Here is a 20,709-nt window from a genome sequence, read left to right as displayed (position 1 = left end):
CAGGCTGCAGGCTCTCTGGGTTCCAGTCCCACCTCTGTGGAGCCGCAGAGCCCCAGCCACGTTCCTGACTCTCTCTGCGCCTCACTCCTCTCATCTAGGACATGAGGGGGACAGCAGTGCCTACCCTGAGATGGCTGTTAAAGCACAGCACAGGGCTGGGGACGTGGTGACCCTCAGTAACCGCTGGCCCCTTCCTGTCCTGGGGAGGGAGATGGAATCTGTCCTTCCACGTGACTGCAGCAGCTCCCAACCCAGCCAGGAACAGGGCCCTCCTGTTACCAGAGGCGCCCAAGTGCACCGTCGCGGGGCCAGCCGCCTACCCAGCTTCGCCTTCTGCTCCTGGCACCGCTCCACCAGCTTCTGGAGCTCCTGGTACTTGTCCGAGAGGTTCGAGCGGCCGAGCTCCAGGGGACCCTGGAGCTCCAGGTTCTGCTCGGCCAGGCTCCGGTTGGTGGCCAGTGCCATCTCCCGTTCCAGCTGCAGGTCCTGGACCTGAAAGAGCAGGGCGCTTGACCGTAAGACCCACTGCCACCACCAGCACGCGGCTCGCGGTGGGCGGCACCCAGGGCTTCTGGGACTCATCACTGACCGTGGGGGAGCCAGGCAACACTCAGCCCTCAAGGAGAGTCAGACAGACCCAGGTACAAACTCTGAGCAAAGTAGTCCGACCCAGATACCTCACTGCATCCTTAACCCAGCAGCCTATGTGGTGGATACACGCGGGAAACTGGCACTGAAGGGTCATGAGATGAGCAGGAGGAGACCCACCACGGGCTACGCAGAGCTCCGGGGAGCGGGTGGAGAAAGTCAGAGGCTTTCTAGGAGGGAAGGGACCAAAAGTCCCAACCACGTATCACCAGGATTCGGAGATAAGAGCCCTACTCTGATATGCATGAAGGTGGCCTGGCCAGATGACAGGCCAGACACAGAATGAGGCCCCCAAAGAAGGTTAGTCTGAGGAGGGAGGAAGCCAGGGCCAGACCATGACACCGATGCCGGGGAGACCTGTCCCTGCCTCCTTCACAGGCATATCCTGCAGAGAAGCCATGCAGATGAGCTAACAGAGGGGTCTCCAAGAACTGGAAGGGAGTCCCCAGGCCAGCAGAGGACTCCTACCCACACAGGTGACCTGTGGCACCTGAGGCCCTGCTGCCAACCTTAGTGCCTGGACTGCCCATATGTGCCCCACTGAAAGCACGTCCCCAGGCTGAGCAGAACTTTGGCCCATCAGCCAGGTCCTCTGTTGTCACCAGCTGCTGAGGTGGCAGCCCCAGGAACCCTTCCCAGATCTGCTCATACCTGAAGCCCCATCCATTTGCCAGGGAGTCCTCTTCACTGAAAGGAGGGCGGAGGTCACACCCACACCCCTGCGGGAGCGGGGACAACACACCAGCAGCACCACATGACACAGAAGAAAGGACACGGCACCCAAAGCCGGGCTCAGGGTGCAGCTCGGCGAGACCAGCTTCCATGCAGGAGCCGTCGGGCAGCTTTTCCACTGTGGTCGGCCCTTGGTGACCAGGCCACCAAGCCTGACTGGCTCGTCCCCAACCAGATGCAGGAAGGCTGGGGGCATCCTGGAGGAGGGGGTTTCAGAAGGGCCGGCCCCCTGCTGATCCCTGACCACGGGGCCTGGAGCCATGCACTCTGGAGCAGGCCTGGAGCTCCAGACTGGAAAGAAGGATGCCACGGCCACCAGAGATCGTGGGGCCCAGCCATGGTCTCTCAGGTCTGCACCCATATCTGGGCTGTCTGATTTGCTGCCACAAACACCCTCTGGAGCCACTCAGCAAGCACACTGACTCAGGGACACCTGCACCACGTAGTTCCAGACTCACTGTCACCAGCCGTGAGAGCTTTTTTCCCTTGAGTGACTGACACGGAGTGGGAGGCCTGAAGCCCCCTGCTCAGCTGCCCAACAGGGGGCCCCAGATCCTCAGCGCATCCTCTGTATACCTTCACCGCCTTTTCCCTGGACCTCAACCAGTAAGTCTACAACCAGCAAAGTATCACTCTCCCCTACACCCGCCCTCCCCATTTCTGCCCCACTCCTCGGAAACTCCCCCAATTTTTCCCCATCTGGGGTTCGCTACAAAGCCCTCCGCCAGACATTAGAACAGGTCAGTAAGATAGTCTAGCACCCCACCCAGAAGAGCTCGCCCACCCTGCCTCGACCCCGCCGTTCACACTCGTCCACGTGGAGAGGTCCTGCTCTTTTCTCCAAGCAATGTCCCCGCCCCAAACTAAATGAGCTCCCGTCTCTCCTCACAGCCCACTGCAACTCAGGTGTCATTTTCCAGCCCATGGTAGAAAGCTAGCCCAAGGGGTCTGGACAGTCTATGGAGCTCTCCCGCCTTCATCTCCCCTTGATCCCGAGTGTCTCTCCCATCAGAGAATTCAAATCCATCCATCAAGACACAGCTGCGCACCACAAAATTCAACATGCCTTTTGCCCAAGCTGGTGTTTCTGCCTGTTTTCCGTGATTCCGCGCTTCGCCGCCGCCATTTCCACCAGCCTGCCCAGCTTGGAAGTCAACTAATCATAATGATGTAATCAGGCTTGTTTCTACACGGTTCTGTGTGCTTTAGAGCAGGCCTTGGGATCCCCAAAGCACAGTGCTCGTGCCAGATTCAAGAAGCACTTGGTGCTTAACATGGGGAAGGCGAAGGCGTGAAGGCTGGCACCGAGCTGGCTCGGACTGGACCCGGCAGGGCTCTGGGCCTCACCAGCCCCTGGAGCCAGCCTCACAGCTGGACCAGGACAACTTTTGCTAACGTCCCTGCTGAACGAGCTCTTGCTGGCTCAGGTTCAGCTCAGGGTGGCAGGACACACCACATCCAGCCCCCGTGGCTCTGCTCACACCCTGCCCCGTCCTCCGTGCCCTCCGGCCCCTGCAGAGATTGCTCCTGTGGGTAGAGGGACAGCGGGGCAGCAAGCACACAGCACGGGAGAATGGGAGAGCACGTCCGGCTGCGCATCCTGTTACGGAGAGGGAAGTGGGCTGCAGAGGCAGAAGGAGAGAAGCTGGATGGCGAGGCTTCCTTTTCTGGGGTCAGATATTGTGAATTCACACAAGAGACATACCACTTCTGTTCACCAGTAAAGATTAAAAACACACTCCAAATGCGAATCAATGAGCCTGGCACTATTTGTGTCCGTGTCTCCCGCACGCTAGGGGCAGGAGGCAGCAGCTTGCAGTGTTGCCACCTCCAGGTGTGACTATGGGCATGTCCAGCCCTGCGGCCACAGCCACATCCAGCCACCTGACCTCTCCGACCTCACAGGGGAGTCACAGGGACAAGGAGACGGGGAGGCCGGGAAAGCCTTTTATAAAGGGCAAAGCTCTGTACGTTCAGAAGGGATGTTTCATTCCCATCGGGACCGTGATTAGGAGCTGAGTCAACAGTTAGGTGCTTGTTCTGAGAAGGAAAGGGTTAACAGGATTAGGAGGTGAGCCTAATCCCAGCCCCAGCACGGCTCCTCCAGCTCTTCCTCCTCTGGGAGCTGCAGGGCCAGACAAGGCAGCTGGGGAAAGACAGCTACAAAACAGCACCAGTGCTTCTAGAAGCTGCCTCCAAATTCAGGCTGGAACAACAGGGTGGGGGCTCCTAGGGCACACAGGTCCTTGAAGGCACCAGGAGCCCGGCTTTGTGCGGGGGCCCTGGACCCTCTAGCACTGCCCGTCCTGGAACTCCCAGAGGGCCCAGGAACTGGATTGAGACCTCAGGGGCTCCTCTGGCTGGGTCCACATCAAGGGCAAGGCCATAGAAAGAGGAGATGAACTTGACCCAACCTCCCAACCAGCCAGTGCCCTTAAGAAGGGCCCCATTCCCATCTGCTGTCTTTGGCCCCATGACAGCCTTCCTCTACCTCAGGGGACTCCTGGGCCAGCCGGTCAATGGCCTCCGGGTCATTCTGCATCTCCTCCAGCTGCTCCAGGGTCTTGTCTTTCAGTGTCTCCATCTTTCCCTGTGAACACAGAATGATGCTGAAGTGAGGGAGGGGACAGCTCAGGTAGAAGGGACCCCCAAGCCTATATATTACCTGTCAAAGACAAATTGCAGTTTTCCAATGACGCTTTGAGTCCATATGCAGGCTCAAGGAGGGGCACACTTCAGCCACCCTGCCCATCCCCTGTACCCAGGGAGACCAAGGACTGCTCCTCCACCCACACCATCAACAGCAGGATACGTGGATGCACTAGGAAGCCAGAGGCTAAACCATGATTCTTGGCAGTGCCAGATGAAGCTCCCCAAGGAACAGGCGGGAGGAGGGAGAGAGACAGCCAGAGACAGAGACTAACTTGGCCCCGGGCCACCTGCACGCCCTCTGGGAGGTGTCTATTTCTGTCTGGGCCCGAAATACACGCACCCTCCACACACTGAGACTTTCCCGGCCTCGTTGTCACAGGCTCAGCTGCCCCCTGCCTGTTCTATTCAGTGCCTTGGGTTTCCCTCGAGGATTCTCTGCGGCGGCAGCCCTCTCCATGTGCCACAAAAATGGACTGTCACATGCGTGTCCTCATCAGAGAAGAACAAAAAATAGCCACCAAATTGGCCCCTCCGGCAACCAAAAGAAAAGGAAATCGACCGACCTGAATAGGACGTCTGCTTTGACCGGACAGCCGGTTTCAGCGGTCCTCTCCCTCCATCACTCTGCCCAGAGGGACATCGACCAGTGTCTGTGACACAGGGGTCACAGTCAGACCCCAGAACGGAACCCCAGGGACAGAGAAGAGGAAGCACAAATGTACCCAGGATTCCCCTTCTGCTGACAGGATCCTCTATTTTCATCTGTTCTCAATCTTTTCTAGACATGCATTTTATAGCCCTGAAGTGGGTTTTTCTCACTACAAAGGCTATGGAAGTTTTCCAAAGATCCCAGCACTGCAGAAACCCAGAGCCCCCAACCCCCACACCAGCGCCCGGCGCGAGTGAGCCAGCCCTGACGCCTGGGCCCAGGCGGCAGCGGGGCAGCAGGCCCAGGGTCACTGTTGTGCGGCCAGAGGCCACCTCCAGGTCTGCTTCCTCATCTGTACCAGGAAGGGTGGGCTCCTCCCAGCACCAGCAGAAGACTAAGGAGAAACTACATTTGTGTGTTTGTTTCTGAGGTACCACTGACCTATAAGACTGTTCGTTCCCATTACACACATAGTGACTTTTTTCCATGCATTTCAAAATGACCACCAGGGTTAAGTCGGGTTATGATAAGTCACCATGCAAAGATACTAGTTATCGATTATATTCCCCAAACTGCGTTTTATACCCGTGACTCATTTATTTTGTGGCTGGAAGTCTGTACCTCTGAGCCCCCTCACCTATTTCCCTCCTCCCCTGACCCGACCCCCGCCTCTGATAACCACCTGTTAGTTCTGGTATCTATGACTCTGTTTCTGTTTCGTTATGTTTGTTCGTTTGTTTTGTTTTTTTAGATTCCACAGATAAGTGAAATCACACGACCTTTGTCTTTCTCTGTCCGGCTTATTTCACTTAGCATAATAATTTAACTTAACTAATTAAATTTGTAATGATGTTTAAGGTTTTGCCTAAGCTACCTGGATCAAGCTAGCTTGGCATCTCCCGTCTTTCCACTCCCTCCAGCTCTGAGGGGACTCAGGGGGACTAGCCTCATGGGACAGGAGAAAAGCAAAGACCCCGAGAGAGGAAGGGCTTTGTCCACGAGTCCCTGCACAAGCAGGATGAGAATCAGGGTTCACCCCATGTTGTTTCTATGGCGTCTCCACCAGGACCCCAAATGCACTTCCCTCTAGGTATCAATGGCCTGGCTTGCGTAGGTATGGTGGGACCCAGGTCTTCCACTCCAGGATTTGAACTCCAGATATGCGGCCCTGTGACATCAAGCACCATCGAGTGAGGCAGTGTTGGCAGTGGCCACCACAGTGTCAAGGTCAACCAGCGGAATGTGGGGTCGACAGCCCTGGAGAGGTGAGCCCACACTCTGGCCAAATGCAGGGGGAGAGCCCTGCAATGAGCATGCCCGCCACGTCAGGCTTCCAGCAGGTCAGGAGACCCACACCGCGTGCAGGCCGAGCCAGGAGAGGCCGAGGGGGCCTGCACTGGGCCCCGGAGGAGCTCATCCAACTGAGCAGGAGGTGCTGACGTAGGACCCACCCTGCAGCCGCCCCAGGGGCCTGGCTTCCCTGACCAGCTTGCCTTTCCCAGCTACTTTTTCCCCTAAAAAAGGGGAAATATTTTGATTAGACAAGTTACCAAAACAAAATCTTTCTAGAACCTTCAAATATTTTACAACATTCTGAATTGTCTTCCTAGGGGGCTGGCAAAAGGCAGGGCTGATGCCCGGCGGCTCGAGTGCACGTCCATCCTTCCGCGGGCCCCTGTGGAGGAGGCTGTGAAAGCAAAGTTGCCAAGCCCTCCCACTGGGCTTGAAAGTCCCAGGTCACACAAAGGGGACCTGATGCTGCTAAGAGCTGCGTGATGCTGCTGCTTCCACAAGGGACGGGGCGGCAGCAAAGATGTAACCTGTCATAAAGGTTTGGTAACAAGTCACCAAAGATATTTAGCAAGAAAGGAGACTTCTCTGTGTTCAGTAAAGAACAGTGGCCAATCAAGGAATGAAGAAGGAAGGGAGCACCCTGGGTGATTCTAGAATGCTCTGAAGTGTGCACCCCATGGTACCACGACACCTGGCCCCCCCGAGATACCTTCCCCTCTAACCGCCATCCCAAATAATAACCTTGCTCTGCCATCTGAAGCCCCACACCTAGCTCTGTCTGATGGCTTTAAACTCCTTGTGGCAAAAATCCCTGTAACATCAATCTGCCTGGTGATCTGGATAGTCCCGTGTCTTTAGACATCAAGAAGTCACCCCAAAGTGGGCAAGGAATGAAACATACAGCTCTCCAGGAGTCCACTCTGCGTACGGAATGTGATCTCAGGTGCTGGTATGAACCAGAGGCCCGAACCCGGACTTTCATCACCTGTCTGTGATGACCATCTCTACCGCTCCCTGATGGGGAAAGATGACCCCAGAAATGCAGAAAAAAGGCCAGATCAGCCCAGGGGCCATAAATCACCTCTCCCCTGTGTCAATTCCCTTTCATCGAAGACTTCCGTATCTGAGCTACCTCAAGAAGTTCAAGTACGAAATACGTCCCTTTCACACAGGTCAACACAAATTAGAATGGACTCTCAAGGTCAGCCTGCATACCCGATGACCTCGATACTACTGGAAACAGACCCCTTTCCAGACAGCAAGTTTTCAGTTGAAATGTAACCAGCTACCGCGGAATGCGGGCTGTGGTGCCTTTCTTCTCATTCCACCTTCTCTGGTTTCTAACTCAACATCCCCCTCAATTCTACCATGCCTGTTTCACAAGGGGTAGAGTGGCATGTAACTTGCCTGTGGTGACAAGAGTGGGGACACCAGACCTGGGAACCCTGACACAGCCTGCTGTTCCTTCCACCAGGCTTTGCCCCCCGCCCTCCTCTCACACGGCCTCACTAGGCGCTGCTGGCACGTGTGAGCGCCACACGTTCCTGCTCCTTCTGGAACAGGTGCGCTCAAGATCCCATGCCCACATGTGCCACACTCAATTTTCCATACTTGATGGTCCCACAGCTCCTTTCTTCTGAGATCCAAACCCTTTGCAAACTCTCCCTTTAATGTATATAATCACTCTAGTGAGGAAAGGGAACACAGGGTTTAATACCCCTATTTCAGAGATGAAATGAAGGCCAGAGAGAAATCATAAGGGAATTGCCCGAGGTACTATAAACTGCTGGGGTCAAACGACCAGAGGCCAGAGCTTCTTCCCAACTCTGGTATTTTAACAAACGATACCGGGTAGTGATGAGGCCAGAGTTTAGTTATAAGATCATCCAAAATGCAGAGATTACAGGCCCATGCAAGCCACAGCTTATCTGCCTCCCCACCACGGTCCCTGCCTCCCAGCTAGAGGTGGCTCACATCTGCGCCGCTGACAACATCTCAGGCCAGAGGAGCAGGCAGGCAAGTTCCATTTTACGAGATTTATTGTGGCATCACCTACCCCTGGAAGTCACTGGTGCCTTTCCTTCTGAAGTTCACGGAAATCACCTGATCCTGAGTCACCCAGTGAGGTTGAAAATAGCATGCATTTCCCTGGGTCCACAATTTGAAAAAACAGCAGGACAACATTCTACCCGAGGCCCACAACACAGGTGCCCCTGAAGTCTGGGCACCTGCCACCGCCAGCGTTCTGCCTCCGGATCATCCAATGTGGCAGAAAAATCCAAACCAGTGCTCCTCAAAATGGCCAAAACCACCGACCAACCTCCACAAAGTGGAGAACTGGGGGTGAGGGGTTGGGGGTGAGAAGCTATTTGGGGACGCAGAGTCCAGAGGCTTTCGCTTCTGGAGGATCTGACGTGTCCAATGACCTCGCCACCTGGGCCCCGACCTGGACCCCCTGCCGCTTACCAAGCGCGCAGGAGAATGCTGGCCGCTTCCTGAGCAGTGCCCGGAGTCTGCCCCGGGGAAGGGACAGCAGAGGAGAGTTGAGGTGAGGAGACAAGACCCATGAAGGCAAGATTTCCTGTTCACCTCTGCACTCCCAGGACCCGGCAGAGGCTGGCACATGGACAGCTCAGGGTGATGCTTGCAGAAAAACAGAAGGAGGAAGGGAGGGAAAGAGGCCATCAGCTGGAGGGCAAGGCACGCAGGACTTGGGGATATGAGGACAGGGCTGCTTCTACTTTTTCAGCCTGCATTCATTTCTCCATGCTTCACTGAATAGACCTTTAATGAGCCGTTACTACATGCCAAGAACTGTGCAAGGCCCCAAAAGGAGGAAGGACAAATGGGGGCAGAGGGATGGAAATAAACATTTACTGACTTCTTACTGTGCACCAGACACAGCCTTAACATATGTAAAAACTCTCTAGGAACTCAGTTTGGTTTGAAAAAACTGAAACACTTCACAGCACATCCTGGTGAGTACAGCTGAGATGGAGGGAGCAGTGGAGTAAGGAGTTGGGGGGGGGGTGTGAGGAGCCCGCAAGGCCTTGCTGCAGGTGCTGCTCGCCGGGACCGGAGTCAGAGGGTCAGGGGCAGGTGACAGCGGGGCCATCGTGGGAACCACCGTAGATCTGCATGGCTGGGAGATGGACTGGGGGAGGCTGGGAAGGTGGGGAGGCAGCTACACAGCAGTCACAGGTACAGAGAGACAACACCTCTTCGAGGGCAACACCATCAGCTCTCAGGAGATGAGACTGAGACAGAGCTGGGAAATGAGCAGGCGCCAGCCTGCGTTCCCTCCACTGAGAAGAGACAATGTCTCACCACTTCCTCACAGCCTCTGAGAAAGAGAAGTTTTCTTTTCTATTCTTTCCTTCTTTTTTTCACCTCCTCTGCAGTTTCCACCTCCACCAGAGGTCACAAACCCAGATGCTAAAACAAGCCAGGAAGGCATGTCAGAGGCTGTGTCCCCTGAAAGCACGGGGCCCAGCCTGGCTCGGGTGCCTCCTGCAGGTAGGAGGGCGGGCCTGGCGCTGCCAGACCTGTCAGGTCTCCAAGGAGGCTGGAAATCCAGGTCCTGTGGCATCTCCCCATTTTTCAATTGCAGGAGCCAAAGTTGTAACAAACCTGGGGCGGGCTATGGTCTGTCAATTGAAATCAACACCAGACCCTCCATGAGAGACGCATGCGCGGAGGACAGATTCCATGGGGCGGGGTGTGCGTGGAGGGGCGAAGTGACAGACATTTCTCAGGGTGTCCTGGAGCCCACCTTCTATCAAAAAGCACTGAGTGTGGGGGGCCGACAAAGCTGGAGCAGCGCCAACCAGGAACAAGGAAGCAGTTTCCAGAACGGCTGCTGGGCTGTGCTAATCCACAGGCCATGGTGAGGGGACACAACCTCTCTGGCCGCTGGCCCCCACTCCTTGCACCTCTTGGCCTCAACTTCTTTCCATTACTTTCTATCTCAACGAAATCGATCTCACATACCTCGGACACAAGGAACACGATCTAGCAGAAGATAGTGTGGCCCAGAGGCAACTACACTTCACCTGGTGGACCAGGGCCAGGGCAGTGCTTTTTCTCACCACACCCGGAGGGGGAGGCTGAGAACCTCAGTCAGAGGGACTTCTGGGGGAGCTCACCTCAGGGCAGCCTTCCAGATCAGGCCTCAACAGGGGCAAAAAGGCAAGGTATTGATGTCTCTTGATCGATGAGGATCTTTTTCCCAGGACTGTTCAAGTCAACAACATATAGTTTCAACTGATACCAGATCCTTTGCAAGGATAAACTGGGTAGGGGGGATACAGTAAAGACCGAAAGCAAACCGTGGCACTTTCTAAGCGTGAAAGAGCTTATATCAGAGTAACGTGTGCCAATCCTAAAGGCGCCCCGCACCCCTCGCTTCTGCCTAAACAGTCAGTGCTCTCCCCACACCAGGTGCAGAGGAGAAATGCATAGAACTGGGAGACAGATGCCCTGGGTTTGCGCTTTGGCTCCACAGCTCTTTACCTGTGTGAGCTTGAGTAAGTCCCACAGCCTCAGTGTCCTTACCTGGAAAACGGGCTCCATGATGATAACCCCACCTTGGGGACTGTGTGTGCACCTCGGATGAGCAAACAGCCCTGACAGGGCTTTGCAAGCTCCTAAGCACCGAACAAATATTACTTGTTCTGCCTCCTTGGGGAGGGGGGTGGAATCTGATGATTAGAGGTAATTCCTGACCCCTCTGGGGCTCAATATTGAGTCAAACTAAATGACTGCTACTAGTCAGCCATAACACGGAACTGACTGAGCCAGGCACTTCTGTTTTCCTGGTGGAGCTAAAGGACTGGCTGCAATCACTCCCCTCCTCACCGTTCCCAGCCAACATTTTCTTGCCAGCTACTTCAAGCCTGAAATCACACTGCAAGGAGAGTCGTAAAGGCCTTTGGTTTCTTGTAAATTTCCCACGCCTACCTATGGCAGCACAAGAAGCCGTTACCACGGCAACCTGCACCAATCTGCGCGTGCGACACGGAATTGGCCCCATCCCGCTCCTCACGTCAAAAACACCTGTGGTTGCCTTAGAAACCTTCCTAAGCTTGCTGCTTAATGAGGAAATACACGTTGACCTGATCTAGTTTTCTTTTCCCAGAGTGATTCCAGCCGTGCAACCAAGCAGCCAGACTGTCCAGTCACCTAACTTCCCAAAGGAGGTCATAAAAGCAAACCAATTTCTCACCTGGCCCCGAACGCCATCCAACTGACCTGCTCCAACAATGTGAAAACTTGGCATGTAAGCCTCAGAAGGGAGACTTTTTCAGCTTTCAGTCTAAGGAATTTCTGGGGTTGGATCGAGGCTGGAGAGCCCTCCCCACCCTCAATGCTAAATAGTTAACACAGCGTGAAAGATAGTGGAAAGAATTCAGGGCTTGGGAGCCCAACATTCTGGATTTAAACCCCAGCTCGACCTTTTACTAGCTACATGACTTTGCGCAAATTATTCCGCTTTCTTATTCTGTTTCTCATTGGAAAAATGTGACTAACTCTACCACTATCATGGGGTGGCTGTAAGGATTCACAGAGAAATAAACAAGAAAACGTCTGGAGGTGCTAGGAAGGTCTCGCCCAGCAAGTGCCAGGCACCATTAACACATCCACTCTCACACCTTTTCTAAACTGCTGTTGTAAAATACTGCCTGACAACCTTGCCAGACACCCAGCCAAGGCGCTTGGGGGAGGACTCTGAAAGAACAGGTCCCAGAGGGAAGCAAAAGGTGTGGCTTCGAACCAGGCAACAAATCAATGTGAACAAAGGTCCACAAATATAAGGGGGCCCAGACACCCATGGGGGGATGGACACTCTCTCAAGACAAGGCTTTCTGAAGAAAATGGTCATCTTTACATAAATATTTACTTAACGATGGAATGCTCCTCAGGTCCACTGAATAACTCCATCTGACCCTTCGCTTCCCAGCGGTAGGCCCCCAAGTGAGAAGATGCAGGACTGATGAGCTATTGACTGTGTCAAGGGCTGGGGGCACTCTCATCACCTTTTTTACCTCTACCAAACTAGATTCCCGTCACAGCCTCCACCTCCATCAGTCTCACCCTCACTTCGAAGCCTCCAGGCCATCTCCCTCACCTCTATGTCCATCACCAGATTTTATATAGTCAGGGTTCCAGTGTCTTTTAGGTGCATCCATCCCCATCTTCCATCTTTAGTGCCTCTTCCTCACAACCATCCTGCCAGGCACCTCTGGATTAATTTTTTTTTAAAAACACTGCTTCCAGCCCCCAACATTCCCTGAATCTGGCTACCTCTTCCCTCCTCCCCCGGCTTTTCGCCATCCACCACCACTCCACAGCCCCCACCCGCTCCCCGGCCGGGAGCAGTCTAAGCACAGCCTGATACGCTGTCAGGACACGCCACCTCCATCCTCTTTTCCCACTTGGCTGGTGTGCCCACTCTTTTTGTCTTCCTAAACTTTTTCAACTTCTTTTTTAAAAGAACATTTTGGGGCTTTGTATTTTTTCCAAACAAAACATTACCAGAACCCCCCCAGGCTTTCTGAAGGAAATGGTCGTCACAGAACAGATCACAGAGGCCCTTCTCTGGGTGAAGGGGTAAGGGAGAACCCTACTCTCCCAACTCAGTCTCCCCCTTGACCTCCAGGGGGACGCCTGAGGCATCTTCCCAGAAGGCAGCTGGAAAACCATTGCCCGAAGCCCTCACCTCTGTTGATGGCAACCCTCCCTGCCCCGCCCTCTGCCGAGCTCCCGCCCTCCAGCTGTGATGCCTCAGCAGCAGGGCACAGAAGGAGGGAGGGAGGGCTCTGCGTAGTAACGCTATGTGGTACTCACAGAGCACGTGGGAAGACAGGACAAGTCTTTGGGAAAGGGAGCAAGGAAAGGCAGAGGCAGCTCACTTAATCTCTCCATACCTCAGTCTCTCCTGTAACACAGGACGTTCATAAGGATGAAATGAGTTAGTGCCTGGGAGGCCTAACGCCCAGCTCTCAGGCCCGGCTCAAAAAAGGGCCACGATTCTCAGCACCACGGCTGAGCACGCACGCTTGGCCCACTCCTACCCCTGCACCTCAAGCCCTTCCCACATGGACTCCTCCAGAAACCACGTCAGTCAACACAGCGACAGAACTCTCATGCTGGATGGAACTCAGGACAATTGCATTCGGCTTCCATCAACGTGCTGGCCAAAACATAGGTCATTTAATAAGGAGCCTGTTCCTGAAGCTTCCTGACAGTAAAACACAACCCAGCCACTTAGAGAAGCCCCTTTCTTCTCTGGGTCCCAGCTCTGAAATGGAAAAGAAAACCATTCTAAGCAACTTCACACAAACTTCCTTGTGTTTCCCCTCTCTCCCAGCTGTTGAGGTGACTCAGAAAGGAGTTCGCTCTGTAGTTGTTAGTCCTCCACCCAATCCTGCACCTTCTCACCCACAGATCAAGCTGAGCAAACAGGTTCAACCATTCCTTAATTTGAAAGACAAGATTAAGGTCATGCCAAAGGCCTACTCAGGATAAATAACCAGGAGTCTGTATGGGGTCACTCAAGTGTGTCTGTTCAAAGGCCAACATGATGAGGTTCGTTCTTGTCGCTATTTGGGGCTGCCCCAGGCTACACACCCTACCCTTGCCAGTGCTGTCTGACCCTGCGAAATTCTGGGTCCAGTAGAGGCAGGAAGGTGTGGCAACTGTGTAGCCACAGAAAAAGAGAAAGCAGGCCAGAGCCTCCTCAAAGCTACTCTTGAGTCAGGCAGAGATCTACAAAGATCATCATCAAACAGGAGAGAGGTGGCAATGCCATACCAGCAGCCACACTGAGCTCAGGACTCATCTCCATCCTTGTGCAGAATGTCAACCCCCAGCTGGCTTCTCCAGCAGCCACCTGCCGGGTTTTAACAGACTCAGGCCTCTGCAGCCCCCTTCCACATCCCTCAGTAATCTCCAAAGAACACAGTCAATCAGAGCTCTCACACTCTGCTTAAAATATTTTTTTAAAAAACTCAGTGTTTGGTCCCACATTCAAAATCTTGTGCTCCTTGTCTTGGCATACAAGGCCGTGCACCAGCTGACCCCAAGCCTCCCCTTCCAGGTAGCTCTCCCTCCACTCCACGGACCGTGTACTCCATCAACACTCGGTTCTACCTACTATTCCCAGAACAAAGAACATGCTTCCGATCACCTGATAAATACTCTGCATCCATAGAGATCAATACAACAGGGATCGTGCCCTCTGGGAGTTCCCAGATCTGATGCTCCACCTTTGCTCTTGCTGTTCCCTCTGCCTGGGAATTCTTCCCTACACCCTCTCCAGCTTCAAAATGCCTGCCAATCCTTCCCTGTTAGCTGTCCAGGAAGCGTGGCTTGTTCCTTCTCCGAAAAACTTTGTCCTGTGCTCCCACGGTGCTCCGTAAGTACCACGTAGCACTTCCATGTAGGAATCAGTATGTTTCTGCAGCAAGACTGCGAGCTCCCCAAGGGCACAGCACCCGACTCACTCATCTCCGTGTCCCAGCACCTAGGTCAGTGCCTCGCACACGCGAGGCACTCAGTGAGCGCTGACTGCACACGGACCGCCACTTGTCAGCAAGCTTACAAGGAAGGGACCAGATTTACTCTCCTGCCTCAAACAACTACAGACAAAATTAATGAAACAACAGTCTTCAGACGTGGGACATCAGGCAGTGAAGGACGAACTCCCAAGAATGGGGAGCAAACAAGGTGAGCCCTATAACTGCCCCAATCTACTGTCTAGAGAGAGCTTCCAGGCCATGGCACGGGCCCAACAGTCTCCCCAAGTTGGGAAGAGAGGGCTGGGGCTCTAGGGAGATCAAGGTAGCCGGAGTTCACAGGGTCAAATACCAGAGAGGAGAGAGCTACACAGAGAGAACTCTGGAAATCTCCAGTGGGCCCCACTCTAGTTTTCAGCTGAGTGCTGATGGTCAGGGAACAATCCTTAGACGTCAGAATGAGCCAAGACTAATTTGTGTCTCCACTTGCCAGAGTGGAAATGCCTCCTAACTCACAGGACATCAGCAGGGTACTAAGGAAGGTATTGCCTTGGTACTGGGGAAGGTTAATCCTGGTCTAGAGGTTGTTCCAGTCCCAGCTAACAAAGTTTAACAGCAAGACTTTGAAGGATCAAACTATTTCCAAGTAACTTAATAGTGCCCCCAAACAATGCCAAGAATATTTATAGACATGCAAAAATATCAACAACAACAAAATCCAATACCTAATAGGGTAAATTTTTAACATGTGACATCCAGTCAAAAATTACCAGACATATGAAGAAACAAGCAAATATGATCCATGATGAGGGAAAAATCAATCAACAGAAACAGGCTCAAAAATATAGATAACAGAATTAGCAGACAAGGACACTAAAATGGTTGCTACAACCGTACGCCATATATTCAAAAAGCTAAAGGAAAGACTGAGCATGTTAAGTAGAGTCATGGAAAATACAAAAAAGGCCTAAATTAAACTGCCAGAGATGGAAACTACAAATGTCTGAGATAAAAGGTGTATTAGATGAAAATAACAGAAGGTTAGATACTACAGAAGAAAAGACCAGTTAACTTGAAGAAATGGCAATAAAACTATGCAAAACAAACAACAATAACAACAAAAAAGACTGTGGAGAAAACGAACTGAGCATCGGAGAGCTGAGGAACAACCTGAAATATCCTAATATACATGTAACTGGTTTCCTCAAAGAAAAGAGAGAGAGTACAGAAAATATCTAAAGAATTAGTAGCTGAAGAAAATTCCAAATTTGATGAAAGCTTTAAACCCACAGATCCAAAACCTCAACTGACCCAAGCACAAGAAACATGAAAACTACACCAAGGAACATCATAATTAAATTGTTTAAAAACAGTAATAAAAGAAAAGTAGCCAGAAGAAAAAAAGACACATAAGAACAGAACAAAAATATGAATGACAGCAGATTATTTATATGAAATCACCCAAGCCAGAGAACACTGGAATCACATCGTCAAAAGCTGAAAGAAAAACAATTGCCATAAAATTCTATACCCAGGGAAAATACCTTTCAAAAACAGAGATAAGAGATTTTCGGTCAAGATGGTGGAGTAGTAGGACCACCAGCTTGCCTCCTCTCACTACAACAAAACCACAAATGGCTGCTAAAGAACCATTGAAAAAAAAAAGACCAGAACCTAGCAAAAAAGATCTTCAACTGGAAACATAAAAAGGGAACCAAAGCAGGACAGTAGAGGGAAGGTATGCTCACAATACAATCAGGCCTCATACCCCTAAGATGGGCAACCTCCAAGACAGAGAATAATTAAATTGCAGAGACTATCTCACAGGAGTGAGAGTTCTAAGCCCGACGTCAGGCTTCCCAGCCTGGGGTTCTGGCATTAGGAGGAGACCCCAGAACATCTGGTTCTGAAGGCCAGGTGGCTTAATTGCAGGAGTTTCACAGGACTGGGGGAAACAGAGACGTCACTCTCTTGAGAAGTGCACACAGAATCTTGTGTGAGCCGGGACCAAGAGCAGAAGCAGTGATTTCATAGGAACCTGGGCCAGACCGGAATGCTGGTTTTGAAAGTTCTCCTGGGGAGGTGGGGAGTGGCCGTGGCTCACCCTGGAGACATAAAAGCTGGTGGCAGACATTCAGGGAGTGTTCATCTACAAGAGCTTTCCTGGAGGCTGACATCTTGCTTGGGTCACCAAGACCTAGCCGCACCCAACAGCCTGTAGGCTTAAGTGCTGGGAAGCCAGAGGCCAAACAATCTACTGGATGCAAATGCAGCCCTACCCACCAGCAGACTTCCTGAGCCCACAGCTGCCTCTAGACAAGCCCCTAGACATGGCCTTACTCACCAGAGGACTAGGACCTAGCTCCACCCAGCAGTGGGCAGGCACCGACCCTTCCTGTCAGGAAACCCACACAAGCCTCTAGTCCAGCTGCACCCATCAGGGGGCAGACACCAGAAGTAAGAAAACAACAGTCCCACAGCCTGCAGAATGAGTCTCCAAACAAAAGCCAGACTCCACCCTGGAACCAGCTGGACCCTAGCTTTGGGTAACAAGGGGGAGTGCATTGCTGGGACACAGAGGACATCTCATACAGAGGGCCACCTCTCCAACGCCAGGAAATGTAACTAACCTACATAATAATACAAACAGAAATTTAGACAAAATGAGGCAGCAGAGGAATACATTCCAGGCAAAGGCACAAGATAAAATCCCAGAAGAAGAAATAAGTCATGAGGAGATAGGCAATCTACCCAAGAAAGAGTTTAGAGTAATGATTGTGAAGATGATCAGAGAACTTGGGAGGCAAATAGATACACAGAGCAAAGTGTTGAGCAAAGAGTTAGAAAATATAAAGAATACCCAAACAGTTGAATACAATTACTGAAATGAATAATACACTAGAAGGCACCAAGAATAGACTAAATGAACCAGAAGAACAGATTGGTGAGCTAGAAGACAGATTAGTGGAAATCACTACTGCAGAAAAGAAAAAAAAAGAAAAAAGAATGGAAAGAAATGAGCATAGTTTAAGAGAACTCTGTGACAACATGAAGTACACTAATATTCATATTATAGGGATCCCAGAAAGAGAGAGAAAGGATCTGAGAAAATATTTGAAGAGATAATAGCCGAAAACTTCCCTAACTTGGGAAAGGAAACAGTCGCTCAAGTCCAGGAAGTACGGAGAATCCCACACAGGATTAACCCAAAGAGGAACACACCAAGGCACACAGTATTCAAATTGACAAAAATTAAGGATAAGGAGAAAATATTAAAATCAGCAAGAGAAAAGCAACAAATAAAATGCAAGGGAACTTGCATAATGTTATCAGCTGGTTTTGCAGCAGAAACTCTTCAGGCCAGAAGGGAGTGGCACGATATGTTAAAAGTGATGAAGGGGAAAAGCCTACACCCAAGAATACTTTACTCAGCAAGGCTCTCATTCAGATGTGATGGAGAAATCGAAAGCTTCACAGATACGCAAAGGCAAAAAGAATTCAGCACCACCAAACCAGCTCTACAACAAATGTTAAAGGAACTTCTCTAGGTAAAAAAGAAAAGGCCACAATTAGAAACAAGAAAAGTAATCATGAGGGGAGGAGGGTATGAATACAGGGTACCTAAAATGCATTTGAAATTAAGTGATCAGCAACTTAAAACAATCATGTGTATATACAGATTTCTACACCAAAACTCCATGGTAACCGCAAACTAAAAATCTATAATAGATATACATGCAAAAAAGAAAGAAGAATCCAAATGTAACTCTAGAGTCATCAAACCACAAGAGAAGAGAATAAGAAGAAGAGAAAAAAAAGAGAACTACAAAAATAAATCCAAAACAATTAACAATGGCAATAAGAACATATGTATTGGTAATTACCTTACATGTAAATGAATTAAATGCTCCAACCAAAAGACATAGACTGGCTGAATGGATACAAAAACAAGACCCATACATATGCTGTCTACACGAGACCCACTTCAGAGTTAGAGAAACATGCAGGCTGGAAGTGAGGGGATGAAAGAAGATAGTCCATGCAAATAGAAATCGAAAGAAAGCTGGAGTAGCAATATTTACATTAGACAAAATAGATTTTAAAATAAAGACTGTTACAAGAGACAAAGAAGGACACTACAAAATTCTCAAGGGGTTGATCCAAGAAGAAGATATAGCAATTGTAAATATAATAATGACAGTGTTGTGTGGGACTTATAACATATATAGAAGTGAACAGTGTGACAAGAGCACAAAGGCCAGGAGGGAGGAAATGAGAGTATACTATCGTAAGGTTCTTAAACTACATGTAAAGTAGTATAGTATCACTTGATGATGGGCTGTGACAAGTTAAAGATGCACACTATAACCTTAAAGTAACCACTTTTTAAAAAGAGTTATAAAAATAAATTTTTAAAGTTATAGCTAGTAGACTATAGCTAATAGCTACAAGAGTTATAGCTAAAAGGAAAGAAAAAGGAATCATAAAAATTACTCCAGTCCTAAAGAGATTAGGAAAAAAAGGGAAATCGGAGGAAAGAACATGGAACAGACTGAAAAGAAATAGCAAGATGACAGAGTTAACCCAACTACACGAATAATCACATTCGATGTAAACGGTCTAAACATCCCAATTAAAAGCAGAAATTCTAAGACTGGATTTAACAAAAAGCAAAATTATATGCTGCCTATAAGAAACCCACTTTAAATATAAAGGTACAAATAATTCAAAAGTAAAAGAGTATAAAAAGATATATCACACTCATACTAATTTTTTTAATCCCTATCCATTTTTAAATTGTGCTAAAATATTCATAAAATTAACCATTTTTAAGTATACAATTTTGTGACATTCCATACACTCACACTGTTGTACAACCATCACCACCACCTCCCTCCAGAACTTTTCATTATCCCAAACTGAAACTCGTATCCATTAAACATTAACGTCCCATTCTCCCCTTCCCCCAGCCCTTGTACCATTCTTCTTTCTGTCTCTATGAATTTAACTACTCTAGGAACCTAGAGGAGATGGTGTATCTCTTTATATCCTTTTACTTTTGAACAATTTGTCTTTATATTTAAAGCAGGTTTCTTGTAGGCAGCATATTGATGGATTTTGCATTTTGTAAACTCCAATACATAAGAGGAATCATGCAACATTTGTCCTCTTGTGACTGACTTGTTTCACTTAGCATTATTTCTTCAAGTTTTATCCATGTTGTAGCATGTGTCAAATTTTCCTTCTTTTTTAAAGCTGGATAATATTCTATTGTATGCATGTACCACATGTTATTTATCCATTCATCTGTTATTGGACACTTGGGTTCCTTCTACCTTTTGGTTATTGTGAGTAATGCTGCCATAAACACTGGTGTACAGATGTCTGTTTGAGTCTCTGCTTATACTTCTTCAGGGTATATACCCAGAAATGGAATTGCTAGATCGTATAGTAATGTTATCTTTAATTTTTTAAGGAATTACCAAACTGTATTCCACAGCAGCTGCACATTTTACATTCCCACCAGCAGCATAAATAAGGTTCCAATTTCTCCACATCTTTGCCAATACTTATTTTTTTAATAGTTATTCTCATGAGCATAAAGTGGTATCTCATTGTCATTTTGACTCAGATTTCCCTACTGACTAGTGATGTTGAGTACTGCCATGTGCTTATTAGCCATCTGTATATCTTCTTTAGACAAATGTCTTCTAAAGTCCTTTGCCCATTTTAATCAGGCTGTTTTGTTTTTTCATTGTTGGGATGTAGGAGTTCTTTATTCTGGATATCAATCCACTAGCACTAATTTGTTTTTAAGTTGGACTGGCTATATTAATATGAGACAAAGTAGGTTTCAGAGCAGAGAATATAACCAGGGATTAAAAGAGTCATTTCATGATAAGAGAGGTCAATTCATCAAACGAACATAACATCCCAAAATGTTCATGTACAGGACAGAGCTTCAAAACACATGAAGCAGAAACTAACAAAACTATAAGGAGAAATGGACAAATTCACAATTACAGCCAGAAGTTTCAATGCCCCTCTTTCAATGACTGATAGAACAAGTAGACAGGAGAGCAGTAAGGACACAGAAGACTGGAACAGATCCACCAACCAACTTAACTGACATTTATGGACCACTCCACTCAACAGCAGCAGTAAACATATTCTTCTCAAGTGCTCACAGGGCATTTACCAAGGCAGACCATATGCTAG

The 20,709-nt window shown here is 49.7% G+C and overlaps 1 protein-coding gene across 7 annotated transcripts in view; it reads right to left on the bottom strand.

Annotated features, from left to right (window-relative positions):
- VPS37C (VPS37C subunit of ESCRT-I) overlaps positions 1-20,709 on the bottom strand; it is a 34,942-nt gene that overhangs the window by 2,578 nt on the left and 11,655 nt on the right. For 6 of the 7 annotated variants that reach the window (XM_074371952.1, XM_074371951.1, XM_074371949.1 and 3 more), the window contains 2 exons: positions 3,872-3,970; positions 321-492 (listed from right to left, as the gene is read on the bottom strand). In XM_074371952.1, the coding sequence (XP_074228053.1) occupies positions 321-492; positions 3,872-3,964 (265 nt within the window). In that variant the 5' untranslated portion in view covers positions 3,965-3,970. Of the gene's footprint in view, positions 1-320; positions 493-3,871; positions 3,971-4,595; positions 5,293-20,709 lie in introns of those variants that run through there. The other variant, XM_074371950.1, reaches the window with a different exon arrangement.

This window comes from Camelus bactrianus, chromosome 10 (assembly GCF_048773025.1).
Source record: "Camelus bactrianus isolate YW-2024 breed Bactrian camel chromosome 10, ASM4877302v1, whole genome shotgun sequence".
Taxonomy (NCBI): Eukaryota; Metazoa; Chordata; class Mammalia; order Artiodactyla; family Camelidae; genus Camelus; species Camelus bactrianus.
Note: the sequence above shows the minus strand (reverse complement) of the source record. Positions and strands in the feature narration are given on the sequence as shown.